The sequence below is a fragment of the Cetorhinus maximus genome, chromosome 20 (genome assembly GCF_964194155.1).
Source record: "Cetorhinus maximus chromosome 20, sCetMax3.hap1.1, whole genome shotgun sequence".
Classification (NCBI taxonomy): Eukaryota; Metazoa; Chordata; class Chondrichthyes; order Lamniformes; family Cetorhinidae; genus Cetorhinus; species Cetorhinus maximus.
Genome location: NC_135898.1, coordinates 47318180 through 47334612, shown reverse-complemented (window position 1 = coordinate 47334612; position 16433 = coordinate 47318180). Strand labels below are relative to the sequence as shown.

Below are 16433 nucleotides of genomic sequence, written 5' to 3'. Positions count from 1 at the left end.
TGCAACTGAGACAGCTCCGGTGCAGCCACATTGACATGACTGGAGCCAGGCTTCTAGCTTATCTGCCCATTCAAGCAATGCAGAGGCATTAAAGTGCCATCACACTTAACCAGGACAGGTCCTTAGTACACCCATGCTAAACACATGTCCCTCTCTTTCACCCTGCAGGAGTACATCATCAGGATCATGGAGCCTGGTGAACTAGCTGTATGCCTGATGGCCTACAGAGAGCAAAAATGACAGAGAGGAGAGAGACTGAGGCTCCTAGCTGTGCAGAGGCAGGAGCAGCAACCTCAGGAAGAAGGGGCAGCTGGAGCGCCTGCACATGCTGCCCAAGAGCCACAGTGAGCCATCGCTGGTCGGCGTCTAGCGACACCCAGGGTCTATAGATGCCGCCTGTCATTCCTGCAGATGATCAAGAACCAGCGTAGCCGAAGGCTGCGCATGTCTAGGGAACATCTGCCAGCTACTACATGATTTGGCGCCAAAGGGGCATGGAGGGCATCCACTGCCAGTGGCTGTGAAAGTGACCGTGGTGCTCAATATCCACGCCAGCGGCTCCTTTCAGGGCTCCACAGGTGACCTCTGTGGGATCTCAAGCCTCCACCCACAAATGCAGCCGTGAGGTCATGGATGCCATTTTGCGAGGGCACACAACTTTGTGCATTTCGCCCAGGACCAGGACAGCCAGGATGCAAGAGCAATTGGATTTGCAGGTTCAGGGTGCGATCAAGTGCACTCAAGTAGCACTCAGGTCTCTGTCGCAACACACGATCAACTACATTAACTGCAAGGGGTTCCATTCACTGAACATGCAGCTGGTGTACGACCACCAGAAGCGCATCCTGCAGGTGTGCACATGGTTTCTAGGGAGTGTGCACAAGTCCTACATCCTCAGTCAGTTACAGATCCCCAAAGTCTTCCAGAGTCCACAGAAGCTGCAGGGATGGCTCCTCAGGGACAGGGGCTACCCGCAGAGGCCGTGGCTGATGACACCTGTGCGGTAGCCTCAGACTGCAGCACAGTGACAGTATAATGAGGTTCACGCAGAAGCTCGCAACTTGGTGCAGCAGACCATTGGGATGCTGAAGATGAGGTTCCGGTGCCTGGACTGGTCTGGTGGAGCCCAGCAATATAGTCCGCAAGAGGTGTCACGCATTGTCGTCATCTGCTGCGCCCTTTACAACCTGGCGCTGCAATGGTGAGACAAGCTGGCTAAGGAGGAGGAGGAGGAGCAGGAGTTGGAGGTCTCCTCCAATGAAGAGGACGCCGACAGGGATGAGGGTGCAAGGTCCTTGCACTGGCCAGATGGGGTAGTCGGGCTCAGGAGGCCCTCATAGCTGCTAGGTTTGTGGAGGATGATGACGACATTCAGTGAGGTGACCCCCTTGGATCCTCACATTGCATCTGTCAACATTGACTCCAGGCTGGCTTATGGCAGCATGAATACCCTCTGTGAGAATGCTCCTTTCATGGAGATGCAGTGGAGGCTCTACAGTCGTTCGATTGCAGGAGGATGATGACGACATGCAGTGAGGATACTCCATAGATTTTCACAAAGCCTCTGAGAATGTCTGACTCCTGTTTGGCTGAGGGCAGTTCGCTTGGGCTCTAAGATCAGGGTCTATTCATAGAGGCACAGCCATTAAACTTTAGAAGCATCTGATCCTTTGTCCGCCTTCAGCACCTGAGAGAGGTGTCAGCTGTGGCTCAGTTCATAGCACCCTCGCCTTTGAATCAGAGGGTTGTGGGTTCATGTCCCACTCCCGGAAACCAAGAACTGTGATTGTACTCGAAAGAGTTGCAATCTGTGACTGTTGATAACTCGAAAGAGTTTCAGCACCTGAGCCCTTCAGGTGCACAGCATCAGTAGTCACAGATGCTGAAGAGATGGGGGACAGCCCCACCTTAAAGGTGCTGAGAGCACACAGAGAATGAGGGAACTCTGTGGCATCTGCTCACTACATTGTGGCAGCAATGACAAGCACCGCCGAGTGAAGGCATCAGTAATGTTTCTAGGGAGTGCGAGGCCGGACCATCACTTTGGTCTGAAGGCTGCACATAGCACAGGGAAGAAGCCCTGGACTGAGACACCTGCCTTTATCTTGTGCAGAAAGGTTTCACATCTGAGTGACAAGGATACTGCTCATCAGAACAAGTAGCCAGCCGCAGGGAGACATTCTTGGGAGTCTATTGACATTAATGAACAGTATGTACAAATGATTAACACCCGTGCCCAGGCTGTGCATCTAATTCTTCTTTCACCCGATGCGGAGGGGGGTCGAGAAGAAGGAGGACCTCCTCGTGAACCTGCTCCTGGGCCTGGCCAAGTTGGCCATTAACAGGTCCAGGCAGCGGGCGATCGAGGGGGTGGTCCCGCCTGATTGTTTGGCCCTCTTCAGTGGCTACGTTCGCAGCCGGGTGTCCCTGGAGAGGGAGCACGCGGTGTCTGTCTGCACCGTCGAAGCCATCCATGCCCAGTGGGCACCGCAGGGACTGGGGTGTTTTCTCGACCCCTTTAATCACATTTTGATTTGATGTTTGTAAGTTTCCTTTAAACTTTGTCCTTGGTTTTACAGCTGACCTGACTTCGGGGCTGTGTTTATTTTATTCCTTATTTTGTTAATTTAGTTTAATTGGTTGACTCTTAAAAGAGTTAATTCTCCTTAACTTTCCTAACCCTGCCACTACATCTTGATGCTCCCCGGACATCCATAGCGGAGATGGAGGCAGCCTGCTGACTGCACCGTCCCGCCTGTGGTGACCGTGGCAGGCATTCATTGGAGGGCCGAGACTTGGAGGGCCCCGGCCTGCTTTCGGGGTCCTGCTGTGTGGCAGTGGCACCCTCCTTGGCCTGTGGAGCTGGAGCTGCTGAGGACACAGGAAGAGGGGATTTGGATGGGCCGGACACTTACGGAGTCACCTGGATGGATGGCCCCGGAATGTGCACCTGCTGATCCTCCTCCCTATGGGTGCCCGAAGACCCCAGACTGACTTTTTGAGGAGAAGGAGTAGCTGGAGTGAAATTGAGCTGCTCGGCACCCTTCCTGCGTACACACTGTTGGAGGCAGCTATGGCGTCAGTGATGGAGTTGAGCCCGCATAGCAATGCAGGAGCGACGTCCTGGACCAAGGTTTCCATGGCGGCCGCCATTCTATCAGCGTTGACCTTAGTGATTCGGCATGCTGGTGCTATCACCTCAGCCTGAAGGTGGACAGACTCCTCCATCGTGCCTTGCAATCTGAGGAGTGCGGAGGACATCCCTTCCTGATGTTCCCGAGCTTGCCTTTGCAGCTCCAGCAACTGTGACATTACCGAGTCCAGAAGTTCATAATCTGACTCGGGCTCAGCAAACTTCTGGCCTCCGGCAGTCTTCTAAATGCTGGACGCCAGGGAAATCCCTGCTGCCACATGCTGTGGATCAGACAGTGTGATGTGCTCACCAGATTGTGATCACAAGGCTATTTTAAAGCTAGGTGCCACCAAGGTGTGCATCTCTGCGCTGGTGGATGGTGTGGGTGAGCGCTGTGACAGGATTTCAAGGAGGGTGCCTTCAGATTCCTCTTCAGAGGTTTCTCTGGGGCTTCATTGGAGGCCCTGAGTCATGGACTCCCTTGGCCGTTTCCCAGGCGTGCCTGCGGAAGCAACGGGAGATAATTTGTTCATGGCAGCGGCCTGTGAAACAAGGCACATTACTCACAGCAAGGTGTCTGATATATGTTGCACTGCTGGACCCTCACTTGACACAGCACCGCCAACCTCACCATCGGCACAGGACCGGTCCAGATTATCGCCGGCCAGCTGGATGGCTCTGTTTTCAAACTCAGTGAGGACCCTGATTTCAAGCATTCCACCACCAGTCTGCGACCTCTCCCTATTGTTGTGTGCCAGCTTGTCCTGCATGAATAGAAATAGAGAAAGCATAAGCAGGATGCCTGCCAGGCCAGATGATAAGTATGCCTGGCCTGTATGGGTGGTGAGTGGTCCCATGGACGGGATGGGGACAATAACTGAGAGTGAGAGAGAGTGAATGGTGATGTCCCATGAGCTGGCAGTAGTGAGATCCTTGTGGATGTGTGATGGGCTTGTGAGTGTGAGTTGAGAGTGATGAGAAGAGAGACTTACCCTGGCGGAACAGAGATAATCATTCATCCTCTTGCGACACTGGATGGCTGTCCTCTTTTGAAGGGCGGTGGTGCTGACCACCACTGCCATCGCCTCTCAAGCCAAATTAGTGAGGTTGCTGCCCACCCTGCAGCCAGTGCTGGGGTAGGGGACATTCTGGCAGGACCCCACGGCATCCAAAAGGCATTCCAGTGACGTGTCGCTGAACCGGGGGTCTGCAGTCTTTTTGCCTTTCAGGGCCATGTCTTCTTTGCAGCACTCATGGTCTGAAAGCACTGAGATGTATGTGCACGGCTGGACTTTAAATATGGCGCCCGGCGTGATGAAGCAGAGAGGTGATGGCGGGTGGGCGGATGACAGCCTGCTCGCCATGGAAACAGCGTGTTTCCTGGGAATGCATAAATAATGTGGCGGGTTTGGGACAATATTGCGCGAAAACTTGCCTTCGTGGCCGGTGGGTAAAACGTCACTACCGCACTTAGTGTAAATCTGGAACGATTCTGCCCTAGGTTTACCTTATTTACATCTTCCACAATGTTGCAATGATGTAGATTCCTTGAATTATTAAATAACACTGAGAAACTGGGCTGAGTTTGCACAGGCCATAAAATATTCCTGAGACTGTTACATTCAACTGAGTGTTCCGTCATAGAATTGGAGGGAAGGAAAATTATCTGTTTATGGGAGGTTATCTATTTTAAATTAAAATTGCAACTTGCTTTGAACCTGTTAAAACATCCAAATATGGTGTGACTACTGTTAATATTGATTTGATCAATAGCTGTTGTATTGGATCTGATCTGTGAACTGATTGGGTATATATGCCTTTAACAGGAAATATCTAACCACATTAAAAGCAGTTCAGTTGGTATGCACTAGAGCGTCTGGAATCACACTGATCTTTGGTCTGTCTCATCACATCAGTGAAATTTTCCTTAAATTGCTACTCTAAGTAAACACCTGTTTCCTTTAAAGCATTATTAAAACGCTCTTTACATTTAGCACTTTCCTAATGAGTATAGTTTTGATTGGGGGACCATGATTACTGAACTATTTGAAAAGAGGTCCTTCAACCAAAAACGTTTGCACACCACTGATGCAATGGACCAATCATATCACAGTAAAATAGTAAATGGGCCAATTATCACTAAAGTAAGCCAACTCCAGGTGAACCAAACTCATTCAGCTTCTGTTTTGTCTAACCTGATGCACATATCCTCTCTGTTCCAAATGGCAAGATTCTGGCCTGCTCAGTCTAAAAGTACTATTAGGTACATAATATTTTTGAATCAATGTACAAGTCTTCCCTGGGCAGCTCTCTCTGAAAGAAAAGACTTGCATTTATATAGTGTTTTCATGACCACCAGACATCTCAAAGTGCTTTACAGCCAATGAAGTACTTTTTGAAGTGTAATAGAACCATAGAAAAGTTATGGTGCAGAAAGAGGCCATTCAGCCCATCATGTCTGTGCCAGCCAAAAAAAGAAAAAATAAACTAGCCACTCATTTTAATCCCATTTTCCAGCACCTGGTCTGTAGCCTTGCAAGTTACAGAACTTCAGATGTAGATCCAGGTACCTTTTAAATGAGTTGAGCATTTCAGCCTCAGCCACCAACTTAGACAGTGAATTTCAGACACCCACCACCCTCTGGGTGAAAAAGCTTTTCCTCATGTCCCCTCTAATCCTTCTACCAATCACCTTAAATCTAAATCTATGTCACTGCTGTAATTTGGAAAATGCAGCAGCTAATTTGTGCTCAGCCAACTTCCACAAATATCAATGTGATAAACAGATAACCTGTTTTTTTGATAATTTACCTGCTCGTTTTCAAAATAGTGCCACGGGATTCTTTTACATCCACCCTAGGAGGCAGATAGGACCTCGGTTTAAAAGTCTCATCTGAAAGACGCCACTTTAGACAGTGAAATGCTCCCTCAGTACTGTACTGGAGTGTGTTGCCTTGATTTTTGTGTTCAAGCCCCAAAATGGGACTTGAACCAGGAACCTTATGATTCAGATATAAGAATGCCATCAACTAAGCCATGATTCTTTTGCCTCATTAGAAAATTACCTAAATTATTAATTATCAAGAAACACAACATATATAACATTGTAAGCATTAAATACCTTTAATGGTCTGTTCAAGATTTTCCAGGTAAAACTTGTACTGACATACTAATCCTTCTTCAAATTCCCTCAGATGTTGGGTTTCTTTTCTAACCTGAAAATAAAAGATACAACACTTATATAGCTTGCAAATCTTTGACCAACATGAGTGGCTGGAAATAGCTGAATAACTCAATTTTAACTGTTGCAATAACGTCAGAGTTGCAACTAAATGGAGTATAACAAGATGATTTCCACTGGCATTGTATAAGGAACTCACGTAAACAGAATCTCCTCAGACCAATCAGAGGATAATTTCTTAGTTCCACTCCAAAATGGCTGAGCTAAAAGTTTTACGATTATGCCCCACCAGATGAAGTTTCTCTGTTTCTACCTTTCTTTGACAGCACCTTCCAAACCCTGACGGCTTCCCCCAAGGAAGTCAACGGCGATAGGCATATGGAACACCAACACCTGCAAGTTCCTCTTCAAGCCTCCGCTTCAGGACTAGAGCACAATAATCAAGCTGACAGTCCACTGCAGTACTGAGGGAGAGCTGCAATGTTGGAGGTGCTGTATTTTGGATGAGACATTAAACCAAGGACCCATCTACCCTCTAAAACAATCTATGACACTATTTTGAAAAAGAGTTACTTCCAGTGTCCTGGCCAATATTTATCCCTCATTCAACATCACAAAAACAGGCTGGCTGGTCATTATCACATTGCTATTTATGGGCACTGGTTCAGCACAAATTGGCTACCTTGTTTCCTACATTACAAAGATGATTATGCTTCATGTGCTGTAAAGGGCGCTGGGACATGCGCTAGTCACGAAATGCACGTCCGTCTTTCTTTCAGTCATGCACCATCCTGACATTGAAATATAATTGCCAATACTTCATAGTTGTTGGGTCAAAATCCTGGAACACTATGCTACAGCACTGTGGGAGTACCTTGACCACATGGACCTCAGTGGTTCAAGAAGGCGTCTCACCACCATCATCTCAAGGGCAATTAGGGATGGGTAATTAATGCTGATCTTACCAACAGTGTCCACATCTTCTGAACAGGTTTAAAAAACCCAATAAAATTCCTTAATTATTTAAAATATCTTGATTAGAGTACAACAGCTTACATTTATATAATGCCTTTAATGTAATAAAGTGTCCCAAGGTACTTCACGAACATAAAACAAAATATGACACTGAGGAGATATTAGGTCAGATGACCAAAAGATTGGTCAAAAAGGTAGATTTTAAGGAGTGGCTTAAAGGAGGAAAGAAATATAGGCAAGCAGGTAGGGAATTCCAAAGCTTGGGGTGTGGGCAAAGGAAGGGAGAGCAATTACAATTGGGAATGAGCAAGTGGTCAGAATTAGAGCAGCCACACACCTTGGAGGAGACATGTTGTGGTAGTCTGGCATTCATTCAAATTTGCCAATAAACTTTGGACTCAGTATCAAGTTCTGATTTTCAGAAATGTACCAATTTTTCAAAGAACAGATAGAGGAGGAAGTTTATTTAGAAATAAGTTACATTTATTTTGGGCTTGGGGTTATTTATCCATTCATGTGAGTGCTTGTTTCATGAACTGAAGTTTGCAAATACTGTATTAACATTGTTTATGCAAGAGGGCTAGGCGGCCATGGGCGGAGATTACAGAGATAGGGAGAGGCAAGGCAAAGGAGGGATTTGAAAACAAGGATGAGAATTTTACTGTCAAGGTATAGCTTGATCGGGAGCCAATGTAGGTCAGCAAGCTCAGGGGCGATAGGGAAACGGGACTTGCTGTGAGTTAAGACACAGGCATCAGAGTTTTGGATGGCCTCAAGTTTACGGAGGGTAAAATGAGAGAGTCCAGCCAAGCGTTCTGATTTTCTGCTCTTTTGCTCCAAGCCAAAATGTGACAGAAAAAGCGTGACAGTGTAAGTAAAACTTAATGGTCATATGATAGGTCGATAGATTGTTGGATTGATAATCATTAAAGAGCTTGTAATGTGATGCTAACTACAGTCAATAGCTGGTTTCAAGATCAGTATCATATTAATTCAATCATCAGAGAAATAATTGTAAATGCTGTCAATACAGAAAACAATCTGCATCTGAAACAAGACAGGCAGATGCTGTTGATATTTCTAGCATTTTTTTGTTTTTATTCAATTATGTTATAGAGCTTCCCCAGCCATTACAAATTCAAAAGACAACAAATTGAAACAATGATCCATCACAAACTTATGCTGTTTTCTTGTGAAATACTCTAAACTTCCTGGAAGAAACTCCATCATACCTAACAGTTCAGCAAGAGGAATTCCAAATTTGTACAATACTTATACCTACAATGAGATTTACACAAATTTCATTCACAGCCCTCAATATAGTTCATCAATCTCATACTGCAGAAATTTCCCCAGATGAGTCTTTGCTGGTCTCCAAGCAAACCATATCCTAAACAACCAATTAAAAACTGGCAAAGGTTCCATCCTCAGAATAGTGCCTACAACAGCTACTGATATTTCACCACTAGATGGCGAATAGAGCAAAGTATTCATTCTTGCATAAACAATGTCAATACAGTATTTGCAAACTTCAATTCATGAAACAAGTACTCACATGAATGGATAAATAATCCCAAACCCAAAATAAATGTAACTTATTTCTAAATAAACTTTCTCTTTTTATCTATTCTTTGAAAAATATGTACATTTCTGAAAATCAGAACTCAATACTGTGTCCAAAGTTAACACAAACATGTATTGGCAAATCTGAATGAATACCAGACTGCCACAACATGTCAGAGACATTATGAGCAGGGCTTTTCCACTTTATGCACTGGAATAATTCCCTTATGCACAAAATCTTTATACTAAAATGTTTCGAGAGGGAGAAGTATGCACATCAGATGCCAATAGAAACTATAGGGGGTTACATTTTTAAAAAATACTTAAACAGTCTATATCCAAATTCAGCAAGACCTGGACAATATCCAGGCTTGGGTTGACAAGTAACATTCGTGCCACACAAGTGCCAGGCAATAACCATCTCCAACAACAGAGAAGCTAACCATCGCCCCATGACATTCAATAGCATTACCATCATTAAGTCCCCCACTATCAACATCCCGGGTGTTACCACTGACCTGAAACTGAACTGGACTAGCCACATAATTACTGTGGTGACAAGAGCAGGTCAGAGGCTGGGAATCCTGCAGTGAGTAACTTACCTCCTGACTCTCAAAAGCCTGTTCACCATCTACAAGGCACATGTCAGGAATGTGATGGAATACTCTCCAATTGCCTAGATGAGTGCAGCTTCAACACTCAAGAAGCTTGACACCATCCAGGACAAAGCAGCCCGCTTGATTGGCACCCCATCCACAAACATTCACTCCCTCCACCTCCGACGCACAGTGATAGCAATGTGTACCATCTACAAGGTGCACTGCAGGAACTCACCTTAGGCTGCTTAGACATCACCTTCCAAACTCATGACCACTACCATCTAGAAGGACAAGGGCAGCAGACACATGGGAACACCACCACCTGCAAGTTCCCCTCCAAGACACTCAGCTTCCTGACTTGGAAATATATCACTGTTCCTTCACTGTCACTGGGTCAAAACCCTGGAACTCCTTCCCTAACAGCAGTGTGTGTACCTACACCACATGGGCTGCAGCGGTTCCAGAAGGCAGCTCACCACCACCTTCTCAAGGGCAATTAGGGATGGGCAATAAATGCTGACCTAGTCAGCCACGCCCACATTCCATGAATGAAAATTTTAAAGGAGGAAAAAGTGATAGTTTGCTGAATTTTGAGGGTTACGCAGAATAAGCACACAACTTATAGACAATGGCAACTCTTAAGGGTGTAAAATTTCATTTTTGCAGAGGCCTGAAAAAACATTGGAAAGGATATGATCCAGCTGACCGAACAAAATTCCAAAAAAGGAGCAAAATTCAAAGACAGGCCACTGAGAGATGGATCAAGGCATCAAGTTCTCTAGGGGTACATTTAAAGGTTTGTAAATTGTTATACATGCTATGTTACAACCCTTATTTTTCAGCATTATATTTTCAGGTTACTAAAGTAAAATGGCAGCTGAAAAAAAAAATCCAAAATATTTTGAGACACTTCATTGGTTTGTTTTCTCATACTTTCCAGTTCTATATTGATAAATGATTACTAATTCTTCATTGGAGGTTTTTCTACCTGCTTGCTGCTTGTCCATTAGTAGATTTCCTACCTGCTTAAATTATGTTATAGGCCCTAGCTTTATTTAGTTAACATTGATTGGTTCCTGTTTTGTTACAAACATGATACTTGTATCAATGAGGTTCAAATAAAACACACTAGCATGCAAGATTTAGCTGGGATATACATTTTCACAGACAACACAACATAAAGCATATACTGCTGCACTGTTCTGAACGTTTAACCCAAATTTATTCAGTACCTTTGTAGTTTTCTCAGCTTCAGTTAGAGGCCGTATCCTGTAGCATGGTGTGATGTCTTTAAAGACCTCCAACAAAGATACCATCACCAGTTTTCGCACTGTTACTGCAACATTTGGATCCTTTTCCATTAGCATTGAACGCAGTTCCTTCAGCTTTTTAATCTGTGAATACAGAAATTGCTTTAAATCAATTTTAAAGTGTCTTGTCCACCTAATTAAACAGTGCTCCAAGGTATATTTATTTTTTAAAGAAACATAAGAAAAATCAGGATAGGGGCAGGACCATTATTAGATATACACAATAAACTCAGTTAATGACAATAAAATGGCATAAATATTAAATGTTACTTTACCTCAGTATTTACCAGGAAGACCAACATGGTAAAGATATTAAAAGAGAACAAAAAAGATATGGATATTTAATCTTGAAAACAGGGTATCCTAATTGATAAACTAATCAAACTTATAGATGATAAGCGCAAATCAAAGTTGGGAAGAAATAACAGAGGCACTTTGAAAAATATATAAGATCATGAGAAAAGGAAGTAGTGCCAGAAAACTACTGGATAGCTAATGGGACTCCTGCAGGGAGAGAGAGAAAACAAATCTAAAGAACTATAATTAGCTTAATGTCAGTGGTAGGAAAGATAATGGAATACTTACTCAAGGAAGTAATGGAAAAACATCTATGAAACTGAGACTATAATACAGCATAGTCAGCACAGATTCCAAAAAGGAAGGCCATGATTAACCAATCTTACTGAATTCTTTGAAGTAATAGAAAGGGCTGTTAAAGGTAATAGACTAGACACAAGATATTTAAATATCTCAAAATCTTTTGATAAGGTACCACACTGTAGACTCATGACTAAGGTCAGAACATGTGGAGTTAAGAGGCAAACAGCAGAATGGAGACCAAGCTGGCTACAAAACAGAATATAGAGAGTAGGGGTTAAAAGGCAAATACTCATATTGGCAAAGGGTGAGAAGTGGTGTTCCACAAGAATCAGTGTTAGGACCACTGTTGAACATTTACATAAGCCACTTGGAGTCTGGAATCAGACGCACAATTTCAAAATTTGTGGATGACAGCAAATTGGGGGGCGGTGTAGTTCATGGAGGAGGACTGCACCAAAATACAGGAAGACATTCATAAACTTGAAGACCACAGGTGTAACTAGCAGCATTGCAAGTTAATAACGCCATAAATAAAGCAAACAAAGAACATTTATAGAGGGATGGAATTGAAAAGCAGAGACGGCATCTTTAATTTGTATAGAACCTTGGGTAGACTACCACTTGGAGCACTGTGAACAGTTCCATATTACAAAAAAAAATGGAGGCACTGTAGAAAGTACGAAATAGAATTATTGCAGTGACATCAGAACTGAGAGGTATATCTGTCAGCAAAGATTGAACATTCTGTGGCTCTTTCCTCTCGAAAGGAGAAGGCTGAGGGGTGACCTTAAAGAGATTTTTAAAATTACAAAAAGGTCTGATAGGAGCAGACAGTGAAGAAGGATGGCATTTAAGAGGTGAAGGAGATCTCATCCGCAATCTGGAGAGCCAGCAAGAGACCCGTGTTGCCTCTTTTGGGAAAGGCCCACCACATCCTATGTCACTCAGGCACTTAACCAGACTGCAGCAGCCTTTCCTCTGGGATCAAGGGCCTTGGGGACGAAAGTTCCCACCTGCCGAGAGATGTTGGCCAATCAGGGACAGTCAGCTCTATTAAACGGCAGCACCACCAGGAAGGCGATGGCTGCTGCCAGTACGACGCCCACCCGAGGCCTAGTATCACAGTCCACAGGTGAGTGATGGCGGGACGGAGATCGCGTTGTGAGGGCCAGCAGTAGGGGCAGGGGTGGCTAACAGTGGGGCCCTATGCCCCCAATACTGGGTACGTCGATCAGGCACTAAACGGCTTTGAACGAGGGAGCCCCCAGAAGCCCTCAAGCAACCCCAAAGAGCTTTGTCTGTTGTGCTCACCGCATGGCGAGACCCTGCCCACCGCTGGGTTTATAACAGTAGCAGGGGGATGAGGTCCTTAAGTGGGCATTAACTGCTCACTCAAGGGCCTCAACTGGCAGCAGTACAGGGAGGACGTCCATGGGCACTCCCGCCATGGATTTAATCAGGGTGATAGTAGGTAAATGGAGGGGACCCACCCTTATTAAATGCACCCCCACCTCCCCAGCCATCAAACTTGCCACAGGAAGGCATTAAATACCGCCAGATGTTTCATTTTGCAGACCAGAAGTAGGGACCATAAATATCAGGTTCTATACAAGTTAAACATAAAAGCGATTACATTATTTTGTGAGGTTGATGTAACTAGACGTTAGCAGGTTCCTGCAGAGGATCATTACACAATAGTTCAAATACAATCTAATTTACAATGCCATCTACAATGCCATCAAGTGATAAAAGTTAAAAAAACCAAATATTTATAGCTTCAAGTTGCACTGAGTCTATCCAAACCACTCCCACATTCCTGAGATAGTAGTCAGACTTTCAAAAGCAGTTCTCACTTGACTTATCTGCTTACAGTTTGAGATTATTCTCCAAAAAACATAGACATTCTTACATTGTTATCTGGTTCAGTCAAGATGGACGATGCCAAAGTGGCTATGTGGATCTTTTTCTCTTGTAACGTCTTTCTTCTCAGCAGTAGCAACTCCTCAGTGGTCAATATTTGAAGAGGCCCTTTTCCAGCAACTATTTTCTTTCCTGCACATTTTAAAAATTCCATTGTAATTTTTTCCCCCAGCAGGTAATCAGCAATTTTTGTCTTGTCTTAAAATTGATTAGGATAAATAAATTTAAATTTAATTCAGAATTTTCCATGTAACTCTCTTTTACGTTGTTCAACATTTGCAGCAAGAAATAATTTTTCAACAATTAAGCTCGAGTGGGATTCAAACCCATTTTCTGCAATGAAAGCAAACCACTTAGTCCCACAATCTCTGCACGTTATTGACAATCTCACACTCTGATTTAGAAGAAAGTCTGTATATATTCATACGCACGTTTAAAATATCCACAATTATGAAAGAAATTTTCCTTTCAAGTAGAAATGCTTCAGCTATTTGATAAAATAAAGCTATTTGAAAGATAACAAGTCAAATGGCACTGAATTACCATTGCATTTGAGGCAGGCTGAATTACAGTCATTTGGACCAATCAGGACCAAGTTTTATCAAAAGGGAAAGATCCCCCAAAGAAAAAGGCAATCAGAGATCCATATAATATATATATATATATTTCAAATCATTTTCACATAAATATACAGAGACATCTTTCAATTTATGGAAGGTTGCCAAAAGCATTTGGACGAGTCAGAAATTGGTCCTTCCAGTAATGGCAGATTCAAGTGGAGCTTGATGTACACAACTGCATCAGGGCAGGGCTGGACCGTCACAAAGCAATGGGTGTGTGCGCGCGCGCGCAACTTCCTCTCTGAAGCTCAGAGCAAATCATTATTAAAAAAATGTTACCAAATCCCAATTGAGGAAAATTATCTTCTCTACCAAAGCTGACAAATGACTGCCAGAATAGAAGAAGGTCAGAAGGATGCAAGAAGAGCATTAGAGAATTTTGACTACAATAGCATTTGGAAATCTGATGGGCCTGCAAGTTCCAATTTCGAAGTAGGTGGTGCAATTAAGTGCTAGGGCTATACTTCATGAGCTAATACTAACAGTTCTCCCTTACAGTTGGTTACGGTAAGGAAAATATAGTGTTTAACACATGTCCTCCATGGAATATGTTAAACAGGAGCTCTGTCTGTCTTGAAATGCTGGTTCAGTTGAATGTCAAAGATTCCATACATTTTTGAAAGAAGAGCCTACCAGTGACCATTTATTAATGGTTACAATTGAAGAACAGCTTAACTAGTCATTTTACTTGTTACTGCTTGCGTGATCTAGCTGTGCACAAAAACAGCCACTGCAACTGCCAAAAAACGACTCTAAACATTTCAAAAGTAATTAGTTACATGTGAAGCATTTTGGAATATACAAGATGCAATCTTTTCTCTTTCAACACAAGTGACCTGGTGTTTTTGCTAGGTTGCACTGGTATTTCTAGTGCAGCTCACCCAAAATTGTCAAACAAGCGCAAAAGGTTGAGAAATTTCAAGTGCAAATGTAGTTTGTACAATCTTTGGCACCTGTTTAAAAAAAATTATGCTGGCAACCAGCCTTGCCCAAGAAACCGGTCATGTCCTGGACTGAATTAACCACATTGTGAATTTCTGCTAATTACACTAGTTTGAAGGCTTATGAAGAGGCTCTAAAAATGGAGCACTTTTTTGGTGCAAGTTCAATAATGGGCACCTTTAAAAAAAACTTTTATTTTTAATTTACTAAGAAACTGACTACTGTACTTCAATGTAACTATTAAATGGTTTTGTCTGACTTTTTTTTTAAAAAGTAATTTTCAGATATTTAAAATCAGGTCACACAGATACTGGACTAGACGACGATTAAAAATACTTATCATTTGTGATAAACCTATAAACATGTAATAATAAAACTTCACCATGTTGCCACTCTTGAATGTAATCAAGGGATGTTTTAATGCAAAATGTTTTCAATAAAAGTATGTTCTAAAACGCTGCCCATTGGATTGGTTCTTGAAAGAGTTTACATTTGTCAATATGCAAAATAGTTTAAGGGGAACAGGAGCAAAATTATTATAATTTTGAGCGTAATTTAGGCCCAGATTGCCAACTGCTCCCAAAGCAGAAATTCCTGGCCAATAAATGTAATATAAAAATGAGTCGAAGTTTATATCTTGGCAAGCCTTTCCTGTGATTTGTTGTAGTTTTAGGAATGTGATACAAGCTAATCAAGTGTCAGTGTGATACACACTTCGCATTTGTGAAGTTCAAACGAAACACGCTGGACTCGCCAGAATTATTCTTTTTTTGACACACAAGGAGAGATTTGTAAAATCACTTTACCTTCCTCATGCTGCTGATTTTCCTCAGTCATTTCCTCCTCTTCTTCTCCTTCTTCCATTAAAACTAGAGAAAGGATATTAAGAGTTAGTATCCGCAACATATGTAGGCACAGTGGAGTATATTAAAAAAGGTTACACATTGATATCATTGCAATGCAAGTACAATGATCATGTGGTACAAATACTTGTAGACTACAAGACAAATATTCGTTGACCCAGCAAAATTACCCAAATAGTGAGTATTACATAAAATATTAAGTTTTGACTCCATTCTCTCAAATCCCCTGACAACCTGGTCTGCCTCATACTAGTCATGCATTTGAAAAACTATTATCTCCTCTTAAAATATTCACACTCTCAAGCCCTGTCTTATTTGCTGTTGCGCAAATTTCAATCTCCTTTTCTTTTCTAAGGGCCTTGAAAGTTCTGTCACCTCCCAGGTCTGTGCCCACTCTCTAACTACAAGCTTGAATCTCTCCAATCAGGTTTGTGCCAGTCCCACAGCACTGAAATTCTCCATGACTGCGGCCACGGTGTAATATCCTTCTTTGACCTCTGAGCAACCTTCAACAGATTGAATATAACATCTTCCTCCAATGCCTCTCCACTGTTGTTTAGGTCATCAGCCAGCTTTGTCTCACTATTACTCATCGTCTTCTAGCTACAATTTGATTTGTTCACCAATTGCATCTCTTCCCACCCTAAGCATTATCACCTCTGCAGCCCCCACGAATCCAGCATTGACCTGAATTTTTCACACATTGTCCCTTGGTAATATCAACTAC

At 43.2% G+C, this 16433-nt stretch overlaps 1 protein-coding gene across 3 annotated transcripts in view; it reads right to left on the bottom strand.

The window, feature by feature from the left end:
- Window positions 1-16433, bottom strand: part of noc3l (NOC3-like DNA replication regulator) — a 62276-nt gene that overhangs the window by 30187 nt on the left and 15656 nt on the right. For all 3 annotated transcript variants that reach the window (XM_078566003.1, XM_078566004.1, XM_078566005.1), the window contains 4 exons: window positions 15650-15712; window positions 13271-13413; window positions 10684-10845; window positions 6255-6348 (listed from right to left, as the gene is read on the bottom strand). In XM_078566003.1, coding sequence (XP_078422129.1) covers window positions 6255-6348; window positions 10684-10845; window positions 13271-13413; window positions 15650-15712 — 462 coding nt within the window. The remainder of the gene's footprint in view (window positions 1-6254; window positions 6349-10683; window positions 10846-13270; window positions 13414-15649; window positions 15713-16433) is intronic.